We start from the raw sequence: 23,291 nt of genomic DNA, 5'->3' as shown, positions 1-23,291 counted from the left end.
TACTTTCAGTTACTTATTGTCCCCTTAACGTATACATTCAATGCTCGAAACAAAAACACAAACCACAAATCTGAAACTGACACAATTTGGATTGCATTCAAGTGGTAAACGGTGGAGTTCTTCATAACAACAAAGAAACGATAATGGATAACAGGAAAGAACAGTTATAATCGGAAAACCGATTTTATTAAACCCCTACAGATCATCTGTTTGTAATCTAATATAATTTGACTAAATTTCATCGAGAGATTCGTAAAAAGAAACTAATTTTTTTTTGTATACATTACATTATTATATAATTAAAACTTAGTGATCCAGTTGGTTCCCTTTATGTGAGCTATAAATTGAGCAAATGTTGCAAATCAACAAAGAAATTATGTAAATTTCAAATATTTTCTATAATTTTCCCCTTTTGTTTTCAAGTGTTTGTAAGAGTCTCTAAAATTTTGGGTATATTTGTTTTTTTTTTTTTTTAATTGGCAGTGTGTATTTTCGATTGCGTATCAGCTTGGAAAGTTGTGTTTGGGGATTGCGATTTATTTGGGATATCTTCGAACCGAAGCTAGAAACTAAATAACTCTTTTTTTGAATTTAACAATTTTAAGGATTTCTTCTTAGCTTTCTGGACATACCGAGTATGATGAATATGTTTAGTATTTTTTTTAGTATTTTCATATTTTATGCGTTTTTTTTTTGTTGGTTGTTTCCTTTTGGCTTTTGGCATTTAGCATTTGTATTTTGTACATTGAATGGAATCATATATAGCGCATATATTTAATGTTAAACACGCTACTGATATTTTATCATATGTATTTGTAGTATTTTGAATGCTGCTGTTTTTCTCATTATTTAGTATATTTATGTAGTATGCATGACTGTGGTATGTATTTCATTTTTTTAATTGATTCTTTTTCCATTTGGTAATTGTCTCACTTAATATTATTTACAGTTCACGTCACGTTGTTAAGAGTAAAAAGAGTAAGAGCAAAAAAAAAAGGAAAAAAACAACAACACTAGAAAACAACAAAAACTTGCAGCACATCGTTCGTTATCATCTTCTCTTCCTCGTGTGTGTGTGATCCGTGTGTAAAATCCGGGCACTGCTTTACAGCTGTATCGTTTAAGCAGTGCGCGTCGTCAGCAGCAGGAGCGGCAGCAGCAGCAACTGTGGTGCAGTGATTGTTGTTGTGGCAAGCAGTGTTGTGGTCGTGGACAGTGCTCGTGTGGCACTGCTTGCTGAATACGGATAGGGTTTGTCTGTGTATTTATCAGGCGGGGGTCGGGGGTTGAGGTTCAGGTTCGGGTTTAATTTTTGAGTGACATTTTTACAGTGGCATTTGATTGTTTTGTTTTCGGGTATTTGATATGGAATTTTTTGTTTTTGTCGTTTCATTTTTAGCATTCAATTTGGGATTTAGATTCGTTTTTTAATGTTGTTGTTGTAGTTTGTTGTTGTTTTGGCATTGCACACACAGCGTAAAAGAGAGAAAAACAAAGAAAAGTAGTAGAAGAAAAAAGGAAGAAAAGGAAACACACAAAAGAAGATTTTTTGTTGGTTTCTTTCATTTGCTTGCAGTGAAATTATTTAGTAAGCTTATCGGATATATAATTGACGACTGCAAATTTGACGGGCGACGATGGCGACGACGACGACGACGGCGACGACGACGACGAAGTTAACACAGAATGTGAGTCTGTGTGGGTATGTGTGTGTGTGTGTGTGTGATTGTTTTTCAGTGAGGTTAGTTTGTAGTTTGGTTAGTTTTGGCTTTGCACTGCTTGCACTGCTTGCGTGTTATCGACTATCAGGGAGAGTATGTAAGTGTGTGTTTGTTCGATTTACGACTATGACTATTAGTAGTATTATTATATTTTAGTATTAATATATGTATATAAAATATCTATGTAGTTGTTATTAATATACTTAGATGCAGTTAACTATAATTAGTCGAAATTATAAGGAAATTATTGTTTAGTACTAAAAGCGTGATGAAGAGAGCGAGCGAGCGAGAGAGCGAGTGAGATGAATGTAGTCGATATGCACAAAACACACACACGCATACACAGACACAGACACTGAGAGTGAGAGTGAGCGAGATGAGAGCAAAGAGAGCAAAACAGCAAGCAGCTAACTAAGAGACAGAACAAAAAGAAAAAAAACATACAGATGAGAGAAACAGAGTCACAACAGATGAGAGAGAGAGAGAGAGACGGAGAAACAACAAAAACGATACTGAGAGATCAACGGCTAAGCCGAAGTTTTAATACCCTCACCGATAAAGTCGCAAATATTCGAAAAATAGTTTGCTTTCGACTTTTATTCGGTTCGGTATGGAAATGAGTTTGCATTTGGTTTTTATTTGTATTTAATATTTATTTTCATTTAATTATTTCTCGAATTTGTAAATTTAATTATCATTTCGCTTAATTCAAAAATTGTAACTAAAAAAATGTTGTTGACACAGTAAATACAAAGGAAAGAAAATGTAGAATACACAATACAAAAAAAATATATATATATATATGACGAATTACTTAATTGTTTGTTTTGATTTGTTTAAGAACTAGAAATATTACAATTAACAAAATGATTTCATTATTATTATTATGATTATTCGTTATTAATAATATCGATTAAAATTACGCATTACAATAAGTTGTTGTTTAAATTTAAAATTCAAATGTGATGAATGCACACACAAAAATATAAAAATTATATAGTATGTATTATATGTTGAAATAAAGTTGGGATTATTTAGACATTATCGAGTGGTTGGTCGTGTGTGTGTGTGAATTTAATATTATTTAATAATTAAGTAAATGCTTACGAATTGTATTTAAAAAAAAAAATAATGTGATAGAAAAAAGTTCAAGCTTAGCAACCGAGAGCGACGATCAATATTGCTTCAGTTCGAAAAATCCTTTATTTTGACATATGTTGGTCACACTTTTTCGCAATATTTATCGTCGCTCTCAGAGCTAAGCCAAGTTCAGAGGCTCTCTGAGAGGAACACACACATACTAAACAGAGAATACAAAACACGCACAAAACATAAAGAGAGCAAGCGAGTGTTTATGAATGAGGGAGGACATTGAGAGAGAGAGAGAGAGAGAGAGAGAGTGAGCGTGAGAGGTTCTCTCATGGGGAGTACAACAACGAGTGAGCATACACTGAGAGTGTGCGATAGAGTGTGAGGAATATAATTTGATGGATGTTGTGCCTCAATGTTATTGGACAAAAGTTGCCTATAAAATCATTGATTGATTCATAAACGGACGATTTATTATTTTCAGAGAGAGAGCGTTTTCGGCCTTGGAATGTAAATCACGATTCGTTTGTTGTGTGAGCAAAGAGAGAGAGAGAGAGAGACAAAGAGATATTGTTGGGGGGGAATGGAAGAAAGGGTCTTTGAGTTAGGGGTTAGCTTGAACGCAAAAAAAAAACGCACAAAGGCATGCAACAAAAAGTAGTTTTTGAATCGATTCGATCAGATCAAAAATAATAGGAGTAACTAAATAATAAAAAGGGTTGTCAAACAATATATATAATATTATATGTTGTATATATGGATTACTATAGAGATATTTATAGTTATGTTTAGCACACACACACAAAACAAATCAATTCAAATCAAATCAAAACAGTATAAATAGGAGAAAAGTTTAGCAGTAGAAGAAGTACTAAAAAACAAAAAGAAGAAGGTAAGGCAATTGAAAACGCAAAAACGCAAAAATAAACACTACAAAAATGTATGCAAAGTTATTGTACTCGCTATTGAATTGAATTTGAGTAATTGCTTCGTATATATAAATTATATATGATATGTAGATACACACACATATAAGAGTATATGTTCTATACGATCAAAAAATAGTATCGGATATAGTATATATATATATTTGTATATAAATGTAGAGATTGATAGATAGAAAGATATTCATAGATAGTATGCATGTATTTCAAGAGGATTTCTGTGTTTCTGAATTACTTTTTTTTGTTGTTGTTGTTGTTGTTTTGTGTTTACTGAACTTATCGATTGTCGATTTGTAGGTTTCGATTTATCGATCAATTGATGGGGACAAGGGCGTGGGAAAGATTCTTCGTTTACACTAACATTGAGGCTAGGACACTAAATAAAGTTATGCTTATTGTTGTGGCCAGCGCAATGATTGTTGTTGTTGCTGTAGTAGTTGCTGTTGTTGATGTTGTTGTTGTGGTTGTGAGATGTTTGTGTAGCGAACTGACGCCGGAATTGTAGCCGGCCGAATACAGCAATGTGCTAAGATTATTATTGGCAGAATCGGACTCACCTCGTGTCGTCTTCATAATAATCGATGCCGGCGATGAATATCCGATATCATTGTGCGCCTTCAATTCGATGCGATAGTACGTGTTGCCGCTCAGATCGGTCATCTGATACGATGTCGTCTCCACCACCTCAATTGTGTTGCACTGATTCTCCAGTTCGTTCCAGGTGCCGGCTATTTTAACGCCCTGTCAAACACAATTTAGATTTCGACTATATAAGTATTACTCGTATATTACAAAAATTTTAAAATATCTTTCATTAGTTCTTGCATTTGCTTTCCAAAACAATTCTTGCTTGCTCTTGCTCTTACTATCGCTTACTATCGGTTCACAATCTTGAAATACAACTCTCGACTATTTATATTTGTCTTCAAAAAATAGTTCTTCTGCAAAAATCTATTTTAGCTGTTACTTGTGCTGGATATTTAAGTCACGCTCACATCGCTAGCTTTAGCTCTTATTATTAGTCAAGGGATAGCATGTACTACCGCTTACTTACTATCGGCTTAGAATCTCCGAACATAGGTCTTGAACGTTTTCATTTGCTTTCAAATTAGTTTTTATGTATACAACTATTTTAAGCTAGTATTTTGGCTATTAGCAGTAGCTTGTGCTTGCTGTTCGTGTCACGCGCACATCGTTAGCTTCAGCTCTTCTTACTATCGGTTACTATCGGAATGAAATCATTGCTTAAAAAGTCTATCACTAGCTCCTTCATTTTATTATTATTTTGTAATTATTATTTATTATATTCTGCATTTTATTAGCTTGGGATTGATTTATGTGTTACGCACAAGTTTCAGATCTTGTTACTATCGATTACTATCGGAATACAATTAGTGGTTCAAAGACCTTCTTTCACTAGCTTCTTCATTTAATTATTATTTTGTAATTACTTTTTCTATTAGAATGCATTTTAGGAGTTTGGAATTGATTTTCGTGCCATGCGCAATCTTCAGCTCTTGTTACTATCGGTTACCATATAACCAGTGCTTAAAAGGTCTTGAATAATTTTAGCTGATAGCTATTATTATTATTTTGCAATTATCATTTATTGTACTACTTTATCATCATCTTTTTGCTCAACTATTTAGTTTATTACTATCTTAACTTCTTTTCGTTCAACTATGAATATAAATGCATACTGATACCTAATCTCAAGCATTATTTCAAGACGTTTTCTAGCTACTAACCAGTCACAAACTTTACTCTTTTCTTCACTTACCGGACAGTACTTGATCTGGTAGTGATCGATGGGCTCGCCATTGTCGGCTGGGACGCCCCAGCGCAGTTCAAAGTGATCGGAGTAGGGTGAAACAACGACGGGCTCCTCCTTGTCGTTCTGGACGGGGCTGTGCAGTGGCTTTGGCTCCTCGGGCGCCGAGCGACGTGGCGTCGACTGCTGCTGATTGACGCCCCAGTTGCCGAGACCCACTTGATTGCGGGCGGCAAAGCGGAAGGTGTAAACGGTCTGTGGCCTTAGACCCTCAACGATGTAGGGCGAGTCGGGGGACCAGCTGCGATTCAATGCGGTTGACCAATCGGGATTCTGTAACTCCTTGTACTGCACACTGAATGCGAGAATGGGTAGACCCAGCTCTGTGGCCGGTCCGATGATCTCAAAGGTGATGGTGGTGGCGGTCAATTGACGTGGCCGGGCGGTGGTGACCGCGTCGGGAATGCGTGCCTCCTTCAGTTGCATGTCGTGCTCGGCGGTGCCGTGAATGTTCGTTGCCACACACTTGTAGGCCGAATAATATTGCCGAGTCACGGGATGAACAATGAGATCGCTGCGTGGTCCGGTGCCCTCGATCTTCAGGTTCGTATCGAACAGATCCTTGATGTTCCTACCATTCCAGCGCCATTCAATCGTAGCGTTCGGAATGCCCATGGCCAGACAGCTCAGATTGGCGACACGTTGCTCCCAGCTGAACACTGGCGGCAGATCCTTCATGTGACTGAAGTCTGGGGGGAATTCGACGGCAATGTGTCCGGTCTTGTAGGCGGTGTCCCCCTTGTTGGTGGCAATGCACTGATACAATCCATCGTCCTGACGCGTTGACTTCATGATGCGCAACGTTCCGGAGCTCTCGCCACGTTCCTCGTCCTTGTGCTGTTCGAGGGAGATGCGTGCATCGTCCGATTGGAAGCCGGCGACAAAGGGTTCCTCGCTACCCCAACGACGGAAGGTAATCGCCGGGGCGGGACGTCCGCGTGCCCGACACGTGATGGCAATCTCCTTGCCGGTGACGCCAGTGACGTTGTAGAGCTCATAGACAGCGGGACGGACGAGGACATTCAGTTTGGTCTTCTGGTCGACTAGGCCGGCGGCATTCTTCGCCATGCACGTGTAGGTGCCATAATCCTCCTGCATCACCGAGCTGATGGTCAACAGTCCCGTCTGTGGATTCACCTGGAAGCGATCCGCTTCAGCGACATTCTGTTGCGCCGAGTCACGAATCCAGCTAATCTCCGGCACCGGTTTGCCCGTCGCTGTGCAATTCGCCGCAAACGGTTTGCCCTCCACAGCCTCAAGCGTCGTGGCCAAATGCGTAATCACCGGGGTAATGTAGACCTCAACGCGAATGGTGCGCTCGAGGAGCTCGCCAGTGTCGATGACAGCAGCGCGGCAAGTGTAAATTCCATCATCGGTTTCTGCGACGTTGCGCACCAAAAGTCCATTCGCTTGCACCACATGCTTGGCATCGTTGCGAATCTGTAAGGTATCGGAAATTGTTAATTTCGAACTCTTAATTTAGTTACTTAAGTTTACTTACGGGATCGCCATTGCGGAGCCAATCGATGGTCGGATTAGGGTCAGCTTTCACTTCGCATGTGATCGTATAGTCGCTGCCCAAAATTGGGAATTGATTCTCCGGTGCATTCGTCCAGGTAATGGCAACTGCAAGAGAGCGAGGGTTAAATATTGGTTAGTTATTGTTGGCTGCACATGGCGTATACGTAATGCCTGTCAGAGACACATGAAAGCAATTCAAGCATCAAGCGCAAAATCCAAAGATATTTGCGCGAATTTGTTAGCACAACTCGGAAGACTTGCCTTCTGCCTTCGGTCCCTTCTTTCCCTTTCCCTTAACTTGCCACAATTCTCGCTATGCGCTCCAAGGGTCACTAACGAGCCGGACGTCGAGGCATGCCAATAAATCTCTGTTGCAGCAACAGCAACAGCAGCAGCGAACAGAAATTGAAAAAATTGCAAGCTAAAATTCCTAAATCAAATACTTGCGCACAATCCAAACACAAACAGGCAACAGAGCTAAACAACAACAGCATGGACCATGCCTGATGGGGTCCTGGACAAACCAGTCACCCATTCAACCATTCGACCAGTCAGCCAGTCAGCCAGCAAATCGAAGCTGAGGGGCCAGCCAAAGTTAAGGCGCAAAGTGAAATATTTTACACATCAAACTGTTTAATATCAACAGCACAAGCTGTAAAATGCAGTTGTCCAAGGAGTTGGTAGATGGCGTGGAGGGGAGTGAAGTGAAGCTAACCCGCACGTTGGGCGCCACAAAACCTAGTATATCCTTGTGCCATGTGACTTTAACGGAATTATTTCACAAGCAAACCATCAATTTAAAATTATGCTCGACAACTCGGAAAGCGGAGATGGAACGTTGAACTAGTAAGAAAGCTATAGTCGAGTGTGCTCGATTGTGAGATACTCTTTAACTATTTAAAAGCCAAAACAGTAACGCAGTATATTGACATACTACCTTCAAAATGCGATATTCTTGAAACATTCCAAAATGAATATACCACAAAAATACTAAAATATGCCAAATACAGCATTTAGTATATTGATATAGTACTACCTTCAAAATGCGATATTTTTAGAATATACCACAAATTAATATACCACAAAAATACAAAGTCTGTATTTGGTATATTGATATAGTACTACATTCAAAATATAGCGTAGAGTACAAAATATACCAGATTGTCAGCTAAAGCAATTAAGACCCATAGTACGTTGGGTCTTCTTATTTAATTTTTTATCAATTTGCGGGGGCGGAAGTGGGCGTGGCAAAAATTAAAAAACAAACTTCATCTGCGTGTAAACATAACAAATGCTGTCGATAAAGAATTTTAGCTCTATCTCTTATAGTCTCTGAGATCTAGGTGTTTATATGAATGGACAGACAGAGAGACAAACGGACGGACGGAGAGATCAAGAATATATACTTTATGGGGTTGGAGATGATTCCTTTTGCCTGTTACAAACATTTCAGAGAAGCACAAAGTTAAACTACCTTTCAACCCTACGAGTAGCGGGTATAAAAATGTTAACTGAAAGTTGAATTATTTAAATGATTTGCAATGAACTATAAAATTCAACATAGTTTGCTATTAGATTAAGAACTTGCCGCTTGAAGCTCAACTCTTGTAGGCTGTGGTTTCAGTTTTTGTGTTTGGAGTTTGGTGTTTGGTCATCAGGTGTTGGCGATGGCAACTCGGAAGTGAAAGGCGTGCCCCGAACACTGCAAAAGAAGTTAGAGTTTTGCACTCATTTCCGCAGCGGAAATTGTGCAGATCGTTTTGCGGGCAAAACGAACACTGAGATGGAGAGTGAGGGCTAAAATATTGCTGCAGTTTGGATTTGCTGAGCTGGCTTTCAGCATATCTCTATCTCTGTCTCTGTCTCTGTCTCTCTCTGTGTGTGTTTGTGCAGCTCAAATATTTACAGTTTATTTATAAATCAGTGTAATAACAAGCCATCTGTCTATCTAGCTGCGCTGTCTGTTGACTGTCAAACAGCAAAGCACACACGATGCAGAATGGAGAGTAAGGAAGGGAGATGGAGGTTAAAAGTCTTTTAAGCCAAATCCTAGCTGTCCGGCCTTACGGTTTTTTTGGCCAAAGCCAAACGGAAACTTGTGTAAAAACATTTTCTATTTTCCAATTTTATTGGCAGTGCAAGTTCTTTCTACATTTTCCTCTCTCTTTCTACCCTTCTCTTCGACTGCTGAAAATAAATAAAAGTTGCTGTCGAATTTCCTCTTTAGCTGGACTCACAGTTTGCCCAAAGGCAAACAAACTGCAAGAAGAACATTCTCGTTGTTGTTGCTGTTGTTGTTGCATTGTCGTTGCGTGTGAGATTTTGTTGTTCAAACACTTTTCGCTGACGTCTGGCAACACAGCAAAAGTAACAGCAACAGCAACAGCAACAACAGCAACACACATGAAAAAAAAGATGAACTAGTTTACAATTTCATTATTAGTTTGAACAACGACATCGACAACTAGGAAACGACAAGGATACGAAGGACATGCGAAGAGGACACGGCAAAGAAGACATTCCAGAGCAACAGCAAAAGCAAAAGCAAAAGCAAAAGCAACGTCGCGTCGCCGTCGCAACTTATTGAAAAAGTTGCTGCAACTGCAAAGTGCAAACTGGCAACTGGCAACTGGAACTGCAAGCAAGTGCAGCAAGTTATTAAAAATCAGTTGCAATTGGATTTCGTGAGCCACACACACACACACACACACACACAGACGAACACCACACCACAATCTACACACTCTGTTTACTCTCTTTCCTCCGACACACAATCCTCGCTAAATTCTTGTCCAGTCAAAGTCAACTAATGAGCTTAGCTCTTAGCCCAGCCCGCATGCAATATTCAAATATTCAATGGCTTAAAGCTGATTGCTATGGTTGAATGAGCACACAAAAGCTGACTGTTTCAAAGTTTGCTAACTATTAAAAGTGTTTTCAAAGAGAAGCGTAATTTCATTTCAAAATTTGACATTTTGAAACATTAAAATACATTTATTAATTTTGAATTCATTAAAAATACTTGTACTTTACTTTTGATGCAGACAAAAGCTGAATGCTTTGACTTGAGAAGTTAAGAAATGATCACTAATTTATATTGTGAATGAATTAATATAAAATATTTGTATTTTTTTTATGGAAATTCTGCTCTGCGTATTTCGAGGTTGACCACATAAATTAGCTTTAATTACTCGTCCAAGAAGTTTAGCAGTAAGGGATTAAGATATTTCAATACCACTTAAATGTAGAGAGAGATAGAAAGAAAGGGAGAGACATAGAGAGAAAGAGAGAGAGGGAGAAGGAGGAGAGAAATCAGCTTAGCCACTTAATAAATGACTGACAGAATGCAACGAAATGTTGCAATTAAAATATTTATCATGAAACCTAAGTACACAGACAGACACACGCATTTGTTGTGTGTGTGTGTGTGTGTGTGTGTGTGTAATTTATGAAGTTTGAGATTTGCCACATTTTGTGGCAAATGCGCTTTAAGGCCTTTAATAAATGGCTGCATAACATAGTGGCATATTGATTCAATGCAAAACGGAGCGCGGAGAGAGGAGCGGGGGCGTTGACAAGGGCAAGGCATTAACTGTGCAACATGCCACACGGAGAGCACTGCGAGTGGCATGCAGCAGCAGCAGCAGCAGCAGCAACGTGGCAACGTGGCATCGTGGTCCAGTGTCGAGAACTTGAAGCACTTTGGCAACATCGGAAGTTGCCAGTTGCCACAGTTGCCGAACCCTCTTTGCCACCGCACGTTGCACAAGTTGCAACGGAAGTTTGTTTGCAGCATATGCATTTATTAAAAGCATAAATATTGAAATATTAAGCTGTGAGTGGCACAAACAACAGAACACACTCGCTCCCTAGTCAAATAGTGTGTGGCAAGCACCTAGAGAAGCTGCAACTTTTGGCCGCCCCTCGAGTCCAAGTAAATGTTGCTGCTGCTGTTGTTGTTGTTGTGGCAAGCTGCAAGAGTTGCACGTCGTTCCTGCAATTTGCACTTTGCTTCAGCCATCTCCTCTCTTCCCTCTCCCCTCTCCGCTCTTATTTGCTTAGCTAAATGCAACTTGTGAGTTGTCAACACACATTGAGACAGCAACAGCAGAACACACACGCTAAATTTGTCCAAGCAGGAGACGGGGTGGAGAGGGGGAAAGGAGCGGGGAAGAGGTTGTGCCATGTTGGCTGTTGATAACTAACTGCTGTTTGAGCCAAGCTTTGCGGCCAAATTGGACAACGATGCTTACTCACAGCTTTACACATTTACCAACACTGCTCAAAATTATGAGTTGGATATTCTTTGAGCACACACAGAATTTCTATAGAGTGCACATTTACTAACACTGCTCATTAAAGTTAACTATTGCTTACTATATTTTTAAATTTACCAACACTGGAAATAATTATGGTGTCATAATAGTGAACAAATGTATTCAAGAAGCATTCTAAGTCGAATTTAACTACACTGTTCATTCACACAATCTATTCATGCACTTTGATCATAGCTTTACACATTTACCAACACTACAAATTATGAGTATGATGTTCGTTAAGCACATATTGCTTTTAATAGAGGCATTGACTTGAGGTGAACGTTTACCTACACTGCTCATTAAAGCTAACTATTGCTTACTACATTTTAGTATTTACCAACACTGGTAATAGTAATGGTGTCATAATAGTAAATGTAGGTACTGAATAATGAGTGAACAAAGAATTTAACTACACTTTTCATCCACACAATTTATTCATGCTCTTTGTTCACAGCTTTGCGCATTTACCAACACTGCAAATATGTTATCTAGAGGCATTCTCTTTCACCCAGCAGCTAATCAAGAATTTATAATCTATTTAAAGTGCATATTTACCAACACTGCTGCTATCATCAACAACAAACTATTGCTGACTACGTTTTGTTTGAAACTTTACCAGCACTGTAAGTAATTATGGCGAGCATTCTATGATCACAAACACTGCAGACTATTATACTTTATAAAAATGTTAACATATGCTAAAGTAATTATATATCAACAACAAACTATTACTCCCTAAGTTTTGTTTTGAAACATTGTGCATTTACCAACACTGTAAGTAATTATGGCGAGCATTCTATGATCAGAAACATTGCTGACTACCTTTTGTTTGCACCTTTTGCACTCAATAAGTGTTGAAATATGCTTGAAGTGGTCATTTAACAACACTGCAATCCACTTTCTTTCACTATTTGGTTGTTATACAACACTGTGCACTAGCGAGTGTTGTAATCGCATTAGCATTGCCTTATTTAAACTTTCAACTCTGCTGCTGTCTCTTTTCAATTACACACACACACACACGCACACATCGCTTTGACCTGTGCAGAAAGAGCAAACAACAAGCAACAATAGACAGGAGCAGAAGAAGAAGAGGGAGAAGCAGAAGAAGAAGAAGAAGGTTCTGGTTGCATTTGGAATGCTCAACTGTGTGTGCACAACATATCTGCCAACATTGGTGGCATCTCTCTCTTCTATGTAGGTGCACACTGCATGCAGTGCCATCTCCTCCTCCTCCTCCTCCCCTCTTCACTGCTGTCCACCCTTTAGCTGCACCTTTTGTTTGGCTTGCCAAGCAACCGCTGCTGTGGCGTTCCATATCAGAGGCACAAATTGTTGCGTAGCAAAATATTTGATTTCATTTCAAACGCAACGTCGCTTCAATGGAGTTTCGAGTTAACATTGCAACCTGCACTGCCCTGTCTCTTTCTCTCTCTCTCTCTTTCTTTCTCTATCACTCTTTACTACTTCGATGGAGCACTTCTTTTGCTGTTGCTAAAGTTGCCGAGTCTGTAAATTCTTCACATGTCGCACCGTTGCTGTTTGCTGTTCGTGTGTGTGTGTGTGTGTGTGTGTGTTGTCCAACCTTCTCGCTCTGCGTTGACCCGGGTCATGAGTGTGTGTGTGTGAGGGGGGGCGGGTGTGTGTGAGGGGGCGTGGCAACGTGTGCCGTGTGCACTTTAAATTGCTTAGAAAAATCAATCTTGTAAAAAGTTTCAGAGCTGCAGCGCCACTTATGTGGACTTTTCTAAAGCTTCGCCAGCAAAGTTAACGAGCCAGCAAACAGTTCCTCTCACTCTGTGCGTGTATGTGTGTGTGTGTGTGTGTGTGTGTGTGTGTGTGTGTAAGAAAGTGTGTATGCTGTTGTGGGTGTGCTTGTTGTGCCTGCTTTGACTGCTTATTGGCAATGTCTTTGCTTAAAGTCACATTCATTTTGTATTCACTTCGTGGCTTAACAACACTTGATACTCGACACTAGACTCAAAGCAATTGTTACTCGCTACTCGCTACTCTTCCACATGTTACTCGTCCACTCCTTACTCTTTCACTTGCTATACTCCACTCGCTACTCTTCTTTTATCGTTATGTTTCCCGTTCGATTGTCTTCTTACATCTGAAGTAATCACTCAAATTGGTGCTCACTTATCAACACTCGTCACTCGCTCTTCTCTTTACTCGCTACTTTTTACTCGTCATTTGTTACATACATAATGACATGTACTATATTTTTCGAGTATGTAACAGAAATAAGGCAAATAATCACTTCATATTTGCTGTTAACGTCACGCTCGTTACTCGCTAATCGTTACTCTCTACTCGCCAATCATCAACTCTTCTCTTGACGTGATTATCTTATAAAAAGTCTAGTAATAGCTACTCTATTTGCTCAACTCGCCACCTAATCGATTACTCTGAGCACTCGTTACTCGCTACTCTTTCACTCTTTGCTCCACTCAATAATCTCCACTCGCTCTTCTTCTTCTGTCGTAATTATCTAATAAAAATTATATTTAACGCTAAAATATTTGATCATCTCCCCACACTCATTACTCGTTACTCACTACTCGTTCGTCGCTTCATAAAGTCATCCAATCGATTACTTCTTTATCCCATAAAAACTAAATCAAGTAATCTCTTTTAACTACTTGCTCATCTCCTAGCACTCGTTGCGTTTCATTCTCTACCAGTTACTCGCTAAACTTGCCTCTCCACACTCCACTCGCTACTTCGTGTCCTCTACACATGCTTAGTCAATCGAACTAATCAAAAACGCATTGCAGTGTAATAAATTCATTGTGCCAAAATCTCTTTGACTCTAATCACTCAACTACTTGCTAAACTCTAGATAAAACTCCACAGTACACAACAAAAAATTGATAAGAGCGAGTGGCGAGTGGCGAGTGCCAGGGACATGTTGTGGCCAGCTTTTATTGTCAACGTATGCATGTCATTCGACAATCTAATGCAATTTTACACTTGTTTTGCTCCTCACAAAGGTGGAAGATGAGACATGACAACTCAACTGCAGTTATTTTTATTGTCAGCAACAGTAAAGAGCTTTGCAGCTTTGTTTTGTCCCTTTGGTGCGGTGCAGTTGAGTCTCTTAACACACACACACATCCTTTAAGCTTTGGCATGCATGAAAGGGACTTTAAAGCAGCAGCATTTCAATGCAATTTGATAAATTTCTATCTTGGGAAGCACAAAAGAAGTTTATCCTATTTTTATCCAGCAGATTGAGTTAATAAATGTGCACAAGATTTTGAGAGAGACGGAATTCATTTTGGAAATATGCGTACTAAATATTCGTTTTAGTTAGAAATTATGTTTGGGAGTTTAATTCGAATTTGTGTGTGTGTGTGTGTGTGGCATCATTAAAAGCAAAGTCACATTCCGATTGTTCTCTTGAGCAAATATGCTTTCAGTGTTGCACATCAATCAGCATTCGAAACACCTTTAGAATGTTGCAAATTTATGCTTGTGTCCAACATTCGAATGTGGGTCAAAGTGTGTATACTACGAGTACTCGTATATAAATCAATTGTCTTCGAAACTTTGTGGAGCCTGAAGCGAAAGTTTTGCGTGCATATATCAAAAGTACAGTTACTTACCATAAGTTTTAATTGAGACACTCGTCTGAAGCAGCTCGGTATTTGCATACGAGGCGGTGCAATAATATTTCCCAGTCATTTCGCTCGTCAGCGAAGGTATCATCAAAGCCAAACTATCGCCGGGCAGCGTTTCCGTGTACATCGGTGGCTGATTGCGTCCCGTTCTGTATGTGAGATGAAGATACATTTATATTAGTACAGCTTCTCCTTCTTCTTCTTCTTGCTACTGCGTATGTAATGTTTATGCTTATGATTATAATAATTGTTATGCGAGCGAGCAACGTTGTTGTTGTTGTTGTTGTTAGTATTGTAGAATGCTTTCTTGCGTTGCTTCTGTTTCTCCATTTGCATGCCACGAATTTTCCTCCTTTCTTTCTTTTTTTTTTTTGTTGCCCCCATAACAATTACAGAAAATTAAAAGAAAATTGCGTTTCTTTTTTCGGCGCATTTCCATTTACATTTTCCTCCTTCCTTCGAGGCGGAGTACAAATATCATTTCAGGTCAATGTTGTTTGACTTTCGACCGCCAGCTTCTGGGCTTGAGAGCTTCTGATTCAAGTGCAAACAATTTATTTTTATGCTCAACACTTAGAGATTGAATCTCTAATTAACGGCAAACAGAGGGAGGGAAAGGAGTGAAGATTTTGTGTTAATTAAACATAAACAGCTAAATTACTGTCTTTTTATTGATATTCTCAAAAATGTTTAGCACCTAACAAAGTTAGTATGCTGTCTAGAATTCAGTAATAATTGCTAACAAAGCTATTCTATACTTTTAATACCCGAAAGGTACTAAAGTGTTGGTTTATAGGAGTAGATTAATATATATTTCAGTATTCTCTTTGGTATACTAACTTTGCTTCAAATTTACTTCTCCCTCAATGCTCTAACAATGTTGGTGTATTTCAGTATTAACCTAACATATAAATATACCAACTATAGATTTCGTCCTGTTTTTAGTATTTTGTTGGCCTATTAACTTCGCTTAGATTCTACTTCTCTCTTCATATCAATATACCAAATAAACATTTAAGTATTTTTTTAGTATATTAACTTTGTATCAGTGTCAGTTCCCTCTCTATATCAATATATACCAATATTCCAAACATATACTTTACGGTATATTTCAGTTTCAGCTTCAGTTTCAGTTGCTCCTCCCTTATCAGTATACCAAAAATATATTTTACGGTATATTTCAGTATTTGTCAGTATATTATCCTTGCCTCAGTTTCAGTTCTCGCTGCTTAGTAATTTACCAAATATATATTTTGGTATATTTCAGTATTTTTTTAGTATATTAAATTTGCTTCAGTTTCAGTTCCTTTTCCTTATCAGTAACACTTTAGTATATTTAAGTATTTTTTTGGTACATTAACTTTTCTTCAGTTTCAGTTACCCTTCGTTATCATTGACCTTCCTCTTGATCCATACGCAACACACAATACCTAATTTGCCGTCACTTGACAACCCTATCAATTGATTGCTACAATCCCCTCCCAAAAAACAACAAAGTAAGTAAACAATTTAGCCGCAACTGTTGCTTATAATGAGGCAGCAGATTTGAGAGCAAATTCCACTGCCTGTTGTCGAAAGTAATTGCACAAATTTTGCAATTAGCGATGCCTGCCAGATGCCTGGCAACCCTACGTGTGTGTGTGACAAACAATTTAACATTGCATACGCGCAGGCGTTGCGCATTAAAAACCTTTGCTGGCTGCTGCGCCATTTGCTTTGTTTGCCAAATTGGCATTTTGCTAGCAAATCTCTTTTAGTCAGCAAATAACAAAAAAAACACAAAATACAATCGTACATAACTATCGAGAAGTGGAGGGGAGAGACAGAGAAAGAGAGAGAGGGCAAAGCACACGTACTAATTAATTAAAAAACTTTTGTTGCGCAAAACTAAATATGCATGGCGCTTATAATTATTATTATTATGGCTTCGCATTGTAAGCCGAGTCGGTTTCCTCCCTTCCCTCAGCAGCAGATGAAGAAGCAAAACTTTTGAGTCAAACAGTTTGCATTATGCTCTTTTTGAGTTGAGTTGAATTGGGAAGCCAAGGCAAAAGTTTCAAACGCAGCGGCAGCGAGTCAGGTAATGCTTAGAGAACTGCGTAAGTAGCACAAAACGAGTAACGTCGAGTGTCGAGTGACGTGTGTCGAGTGACGAGTAACGAGTGACGAGTAACAAGTTAAGCAACTTGTGACGAGTTTCGGGGCAATCTTAGCATGGAAACTTTGTTCTTACATTGTTTAGAGCTAAGTAAGTAGCACAAAACGAGTGACAAGTAACGTGTAACGTATAACGAGTGACGAGTTTAGCGACTCATAACGAGTTTCGTGGCAATCATAAAACGCAAGCTTTGTCATTTCATTGTTTAGAGCTAGTTAAGTAGTAAAACATGAGTAACGAGTAAACGTGTAACGAGTGGCGGGTGACGAGTAACAAGTTAAGCAACTTGTGACGAGTTTCGGGGCAATCTTAACTCGGAAACTTTGTTCTTACTTTGTTTAGAGCTACGTAAGTAGCACAAAACGAGTGACGAGTAAAGTGTAACGTATAACGAGTAACAAGTGATGAGTTTAGCGACTCGTAACGAGTTTCGGGGCTTTCATAACAGGTAAACTTGGTCATTTCGTTGTTTACAGCTAGGTAAAAAGTAAAAAATGAGTAACGAGTAAACGTGTAAAGTTTAACGAGTGACGAGTTACGCAACATGTAACGAGATTCAGGGCAATCATAACACGCAAACTTTGCCATCTCTTTGTCGTTGTCTTTGTTGATTTCAATTTCAGTTTTTGGCAAGCAACATAAACCCAATTTTAGTGTTTCTGGCACACATATACCCTGTAAAATAGTTTCGCCACGTGGTTGCTCTGACTGACAATGCGATTCTCTGCAGTCGAAATCATACTGCGTATGTGTTTGCCTAGACTATGCCGAACTAGCTTTTATTATTCTCCTCTTGTTATGCACTTGCTGAGGCTATCATAACTTTGTTTATACATTTTCGATACCCTAAGCTGAAAGGAGTGTGTTGGCAAAGCCAGGAAAGTTAACCACAATAATTTATCCTAAGTTTGAGTATTAAACTGTTTTATTGTTCAAAAGTATGAATGAATAAATGTTAATGTTACTGTTATTGATCAGTCTTGTTGTTGATTGTTTTTCCCAGACTTTATAACATTGTTTATACAAAAAGTGTGTGGACCAAGGCCAACAAAGTTGAGCAGAAAGATTGATACAAATTTTGAGTACTAGACTGTTGTATAATTTAGAGGTAGCTATGAATGTTTCATAATGTTATCGATCAGTTTCGATTGTTATGCACTTGCATCTTAGCGTGTTGGCAAAGCTAGGAAAGTTGAGCGGAAAGATTTATACTGAGTTCGAGTATTGTTATATAATTTAAAAGAAGCTGTGAATGTTTCATAATGTTATCGAAAATGTTATCGATCAGTGTCGATCAGTCTTTGTTTATACAAAGACTGTGTGGACGAAGGCCAAGAAAGTTGAGCAGAAAGATTGATACAAATTTTGAGTATTAAACTTTTCTATGATTAAAAATTATCAATATTAAGCCAGGAAAGTAGAGCCGCAAAATTGATTCTCAGTTCGAGTTTTATTATACCATTTAAAATGAGCTATGAATGTTTTATAATGTTATCGAACATATTATCGATCAGAGTCGATCAGTCTTTGTTTATACAAAGACTGTGTGGACGAAGGCCAAGAAAGTTGAGCAGAAAGATTGATATAAATTTTAAGTATTAAACTTATCTATGATTAAAAATTATCAATGAATGTTTCTGAATGTTATCGATCAGTTTCGATTGTTATGCACTTGCAACTAAGCTGCTAAGTTCAGCAGAAAGATTGATACTAAGTTCGAGTATTATTAATTTAATTATTGTTATTTAATTTAAAAGAAGCTATGAATGTTTCATAATGTTATCGATCATGTTATCGATCAGTATCGATTGTTAACTTTATTTATACAAAGAGCGTGCTGGCAAAGCTTAGAAAGTTGAGCACACAAATTGAGTTTAAAATTTACTTATACAATTGAAAATTTGCTATGACTATTTCCTAATGTTATCGACTGTGTTATCGCACTTGTTTGGCTATCGATCACTGATTTATTTCCAAACTGTGAGAGCATCGCATAGTCGACTTGAGCGAATTCGTGAACTAGTTGTGACTACTGTTTTTACGAGTGTAATTGGTTTTATATATTCCGAGAGTTTTGTGTGTTTATGTATGTATAGCCATCTGCATGTGTGTGTGTGTTTGCTTAGTGTAAATGTGTGTGTGTGAAGCATGAGCGCAACCTGCGTTCGATTTGAGATTCGCAATTGTTGCCAAATGCAACAAAAAAAAGAAAAAGAAAAACGGCTTGCTTGCTATTTGTTTGCCTTGTCCACACACACACACATATACATATACACACAAATACACTCACATATGTATAGGGAAAACTCGTTGCTGCGCCCAAAATTATGCTAACAAAAGCCGTTGACGACAATGCCAAAAAAAAAAAAAAATAGTAAAAAAAAGCACGAAAATTCGTAGGGAAAAATGTGAGGGAAAATAAGAAAAGCAAAAAAGGAAAAAAAGCGGGCAAAAATATGAAAAACTGTTGGAAAACAAAATCGTAACCGCATCGTGCCTCATGCCTCATGCCTCATGCCACATGCCCCATGCCTCGCATAGTGGCACAGCGGAAGACATTGTGCAAAATTTCGCTGCATATTTGCGTTGGATTTTTAATATTGCGCCAAACGGCGCACAACCAAACCGGGGGGTAAATGCCCAGTTAGAGGGGGGGAGGGAGGAGAGGCAAGTTTAGGGAGGGGCAAAGGAAGCTAAAGGGGCACTGAAGGGGGTGGGGGCTGAAGGAAAGGCAAACAAACAAGAGCTTCAAAACAGTTACGCATACGTAAAAATCAAATTTTTGATTGTCTCCATGAGTGAGGAAGATAAGGAGAGGGAAGGGAAACAACGAGAGAGAGCAGAGAGAGAGAGAGAGAGAGGGTAGAGAGTAAAGAGAGCAGCGACAGGAAGTCGCCATTTTGGCGCCTTGGGGACCAACAACGATTTTTTATTGCATTTCTTTGGCTTCGATGCGAATAAAGATGTCGTTTCTGCTCTGTGTTTGTTATTGCAAGCATTTTGGCATTGTTATTGAATGAGCCAAAAAACGAGAAAAAAAAGACGAAAAATAGCAAAAGGAATGCTGAGCGAGACTCGCTTAGAGATGCATTTAAGACGCTTAAAGTTGCACTTTCCTCAGCGATTGATAGAAACAGATTAAGTTGCGTTTATTTGGCGCCCAATTAAAACGCACTTAAATTACTAATGAGCAGTGGAAGAAGAGAGAAAGAGGATCAGATGTGAAATCTGTTTAACGAACTCATTTTAAAATAGCTCAGAAGTATACGAAGTTTGGCTTGAAAAACACTAGAAGAGATTTAACAAGACTTTAGCAAGTGCTGACGACTTATAATGAATAAAGAGAGCCGAAAAAAAGTTCTAACTCTCAAAATCTACTATATAATACATTTTCAATCTAAATAATCATTAGATTATTATTCAAATTTATGATTTCTATATTAGAGGTAAATATAGAAAGAGCAGTTTTTTTTTTTAATCCTTTTCAATCTTCTTAAACACTGTTCAACGCAGTTGCTTACAACTTCAAAAAAAAGTAATAGAAGAACAAATCAAACATTTTCCAATCTTCTTAAATGCATTTCTATTGCTTATTCTGTTCACTTAAAAACTTTTTATATGCTACAACTGTATCTTATAAATTTCTCCGATTACAGGGTATTCATTTTGTTGCAATGAAAGTGCCAAGTAGAAATCGTTTACCCAAAATATCAACCCTGTGTCATAATTTATGCTAGCTTAAACAGTGATTGATAATTCAAATGTAATTGATAAAGCTCACTTTGTCCAATTACAGAGTATTACTTGTTGTTGCGAAAGTGTCAACAGGAAATCGTTTACTTCAAATATAATTCCTAAGCTAGGCTAAACTTTTCAAAAAATACAGTCTTAAAAGCTTTAAAATCTTTAAAGACTTTGCTTTTTACTTCAACTGTTACTGATAAATTTGTGCAGCTCATTTTGCCAAGGGTATTATTTTTTTTGCAAGGAAAGTGTCAAGAGAAAATCGTTTATATTTCATAAATCATAATACAAGCTAGTTAACACCTTTCAAATACACTATTTGCTTCGAGTTTGCCCAAATACAGGGTATCACAATTGCCACCCTAGCAGAGACTGACTTACAGGGTATTATTTTTATTGCAACTCTGTTGCAAAAGTGTTAAGTGGAAATCGTTTTACTATAAATAAAATTTATCAATCATAAAAACTTTACTTCCATCGTCATCAACAACTGTTCAAGTTTGCCCAATTACAGGGTATCACAATTGCCATCCTATCCACGATTGGCAGCTGACCAAGTGAAGCGCGGAGGCGTCGTTGTCTGCCGCAGAACTATTGCCAACTTAATCGCTTTAATTAACTCGAGCTCGAGCTCGAGTTGGAGTTCGACTCTTGGCCAGTTTTCTGGGGTCTGGAAAAACGCACATTTTTGCAGCCTATGGTAGAGGGGAAATGGTGAAGTGGGGAGAGTGGGCGGAGTTTCGGTTGTGTTTTTGGGGTTTTGTGCCCGGTTTGGCAGCTTAATTACATTTCGCGCCTGCAAGTATGCAACGCTTTGCTGCTGCTGCTGTCGAAAACTTCATTTCAGCATATCGGCCTCCCCTTCCCGCTCCCCCTCAGTCCATCAACGAAGCTAGGCACTGCAATGCGTATTGTGTGTGGGAGAAGGGCAGCAACAAAATAAAAGGGCGAAAAAAAAAGAACGGAAAGTATAGAGAAAAGCAAACACAAAACAATCTGCGTAGCGTTGCCAGACTTCGTTTTGTTTCAGATTTTCGGCCTGCCAAATTAAATATTGCAGCAGTCCGAGTGTGTGTGTGTGTAGGTGTGTGTGGGTGTTTCGGTGCGTGTGCCACGAAATGCGGCAGCAACGTTCGAACAAATTGAAAAGTTGCCCGCTCCCCCCTTTAAAAAAATAACAACAATGCGAATGTTGCCGGCTGCTCTGTTGATTTTTGCAGTGCAGCCCTGGGGTTAGAGTTTCGTTCGTTCGTTTATTAAGTTCCCCCCCCCCCAAAAAAAACTCGTTGCAAAAATACTCAAAGAACATTATTAATTTAACACATTCTCTTGCTTTGACACAAAAGCTGAATCGAAAAATGTGGCAACCATATGCAGAAATTCCGAAAAGACATTCAACTGAACATATTAATTAATTCGTGTACAACTTTTCAACGGTAAAGCTGGCAACCCTGGCCGCCTGCACTTAAGCTTAGCTATGCTTCGTTTCTCTGGCTTCTTGTTAAGTTGGCTGCGCTTGAGCCGCGTTTTATTTTCTTGCTCCTGCTCTTGCTCTTGTTCTTCTACAAGAGTTGAGTTGACAACGGGCTCTTGATTATTTTGCAAAGTACTACGTTAAGTTGGCAGCGCTCGAGCGTTAAGTTGACTGCATCTTGAGCTAGTTAAGTTGGCTGCACACTTGAGCATATTATGTGCTCGTTAAGTTGGCTGCGAAGCAGTATTAATCACAGAGTTGTTTTTCGTTTTTCTAAATATGTTTTTTGCATGCTCACGACAATAATAAAGAAACAAAAAAATAAAGTATGAGCTGATGTGTTGAATAAATATATAATTTGCTGTAACTAACTGTCAAATGCAGTTGAGATTAGTAGACTAAGAGAACTAATTACGTTACAAACGTAACTCGGTTACGTCACTGTTACGTTACGTTATACATTTTGATGGCTTACGTTACGTTAGAGTACAATTATGCATGTGAGACATGAGCGCAGCTCTTGAATTAGTGTTTTGCATGATAACTGATGCGAGATGTGAGAGGGGATTGGTGAAGTGGCGGGAGAGGGAGAGGGGGAAATGGATGCTACGTTACGTAATGGACCTAGGCATGAGGCGCACGCTGAACAACATAAAAAATATGGCAACACAACAAACGGTTATCAAAAAATATATATTGAATAAAACATATCACAAAATCAAATCAAATTCGAAAACATGCCGGCAAACAAAACAACGGAGCGACTTTTGAGGAAAATGGGGGAAAAATGGGGAAATTACGTAGTTGCTGCTGCGGTTGTAATTGCGGTTGCACTTGCTGTTATATTTCTACGCAAACGTAACG

At 38.6% G+C, this 23,291-nt stretch overlaps 1 protein-coding gene across 7 annotated transcripts in view; it reads right to left on the bottom strand.

The window, feature by feature from the left end:
- The window catches only part of LOC133847186 (fasciclin-2), a 114,553-nt gene that overhangs the window by 7,797 nt on the left and 83,465 nt on the right, over positions 1 to 23,291 (bottom strand). For 6 of the 7 annotated variants that reach the window (XM_062282045.1, XM_062282046.1, XM_062282049.1 and 3 more), the window contains 4 exons: positions 15,037 to 15,200; positions 7,087 to 7,211; positions 5,535 to 7,025; positions 4,312 to 4,495 (listed from right to left, as the gene is read on the bottom strand). In XM_062282045.1, the coding sequence (XP_062138029.1) occupies positions 4,312 to 4,495; positions 5,535 to 7,025; positions 7,087 to 7,211; positions 15,037 to 15,200 (1,964 nt within the window). Of the gene's footprint in view, positions 1 to 649; positions 1,258 to 4,311; positions 4,496 to 5,534; positions 7,026 to 7,086; positions 7,212 to 15,036; positions 15,201 to 23,291 lie in introns of those variants that run through there. The other variant, XM_062282051.1, reaches the window with a different exon arrangement.

The sequence above is a fragment of the Drosophila sulfurigaster genome, chromosome X (assembly GCF_023558435.1).
Source record: "Drosophila sulfurigaster albostrigata strain 15112-1811.04 chromosome X, ASM2355843v2, whole genome shotgun sequence".
NCBI classification, from domain to species: Eukaryota; Metazoa; Arthropoda; class Insecta; order Diptera; family Drosophilidae; genus Drosophila; species Drosophila sulfurigaster.
This window is presented reverse-complemented; position numbering and strand designations above follow the sequence as displayed.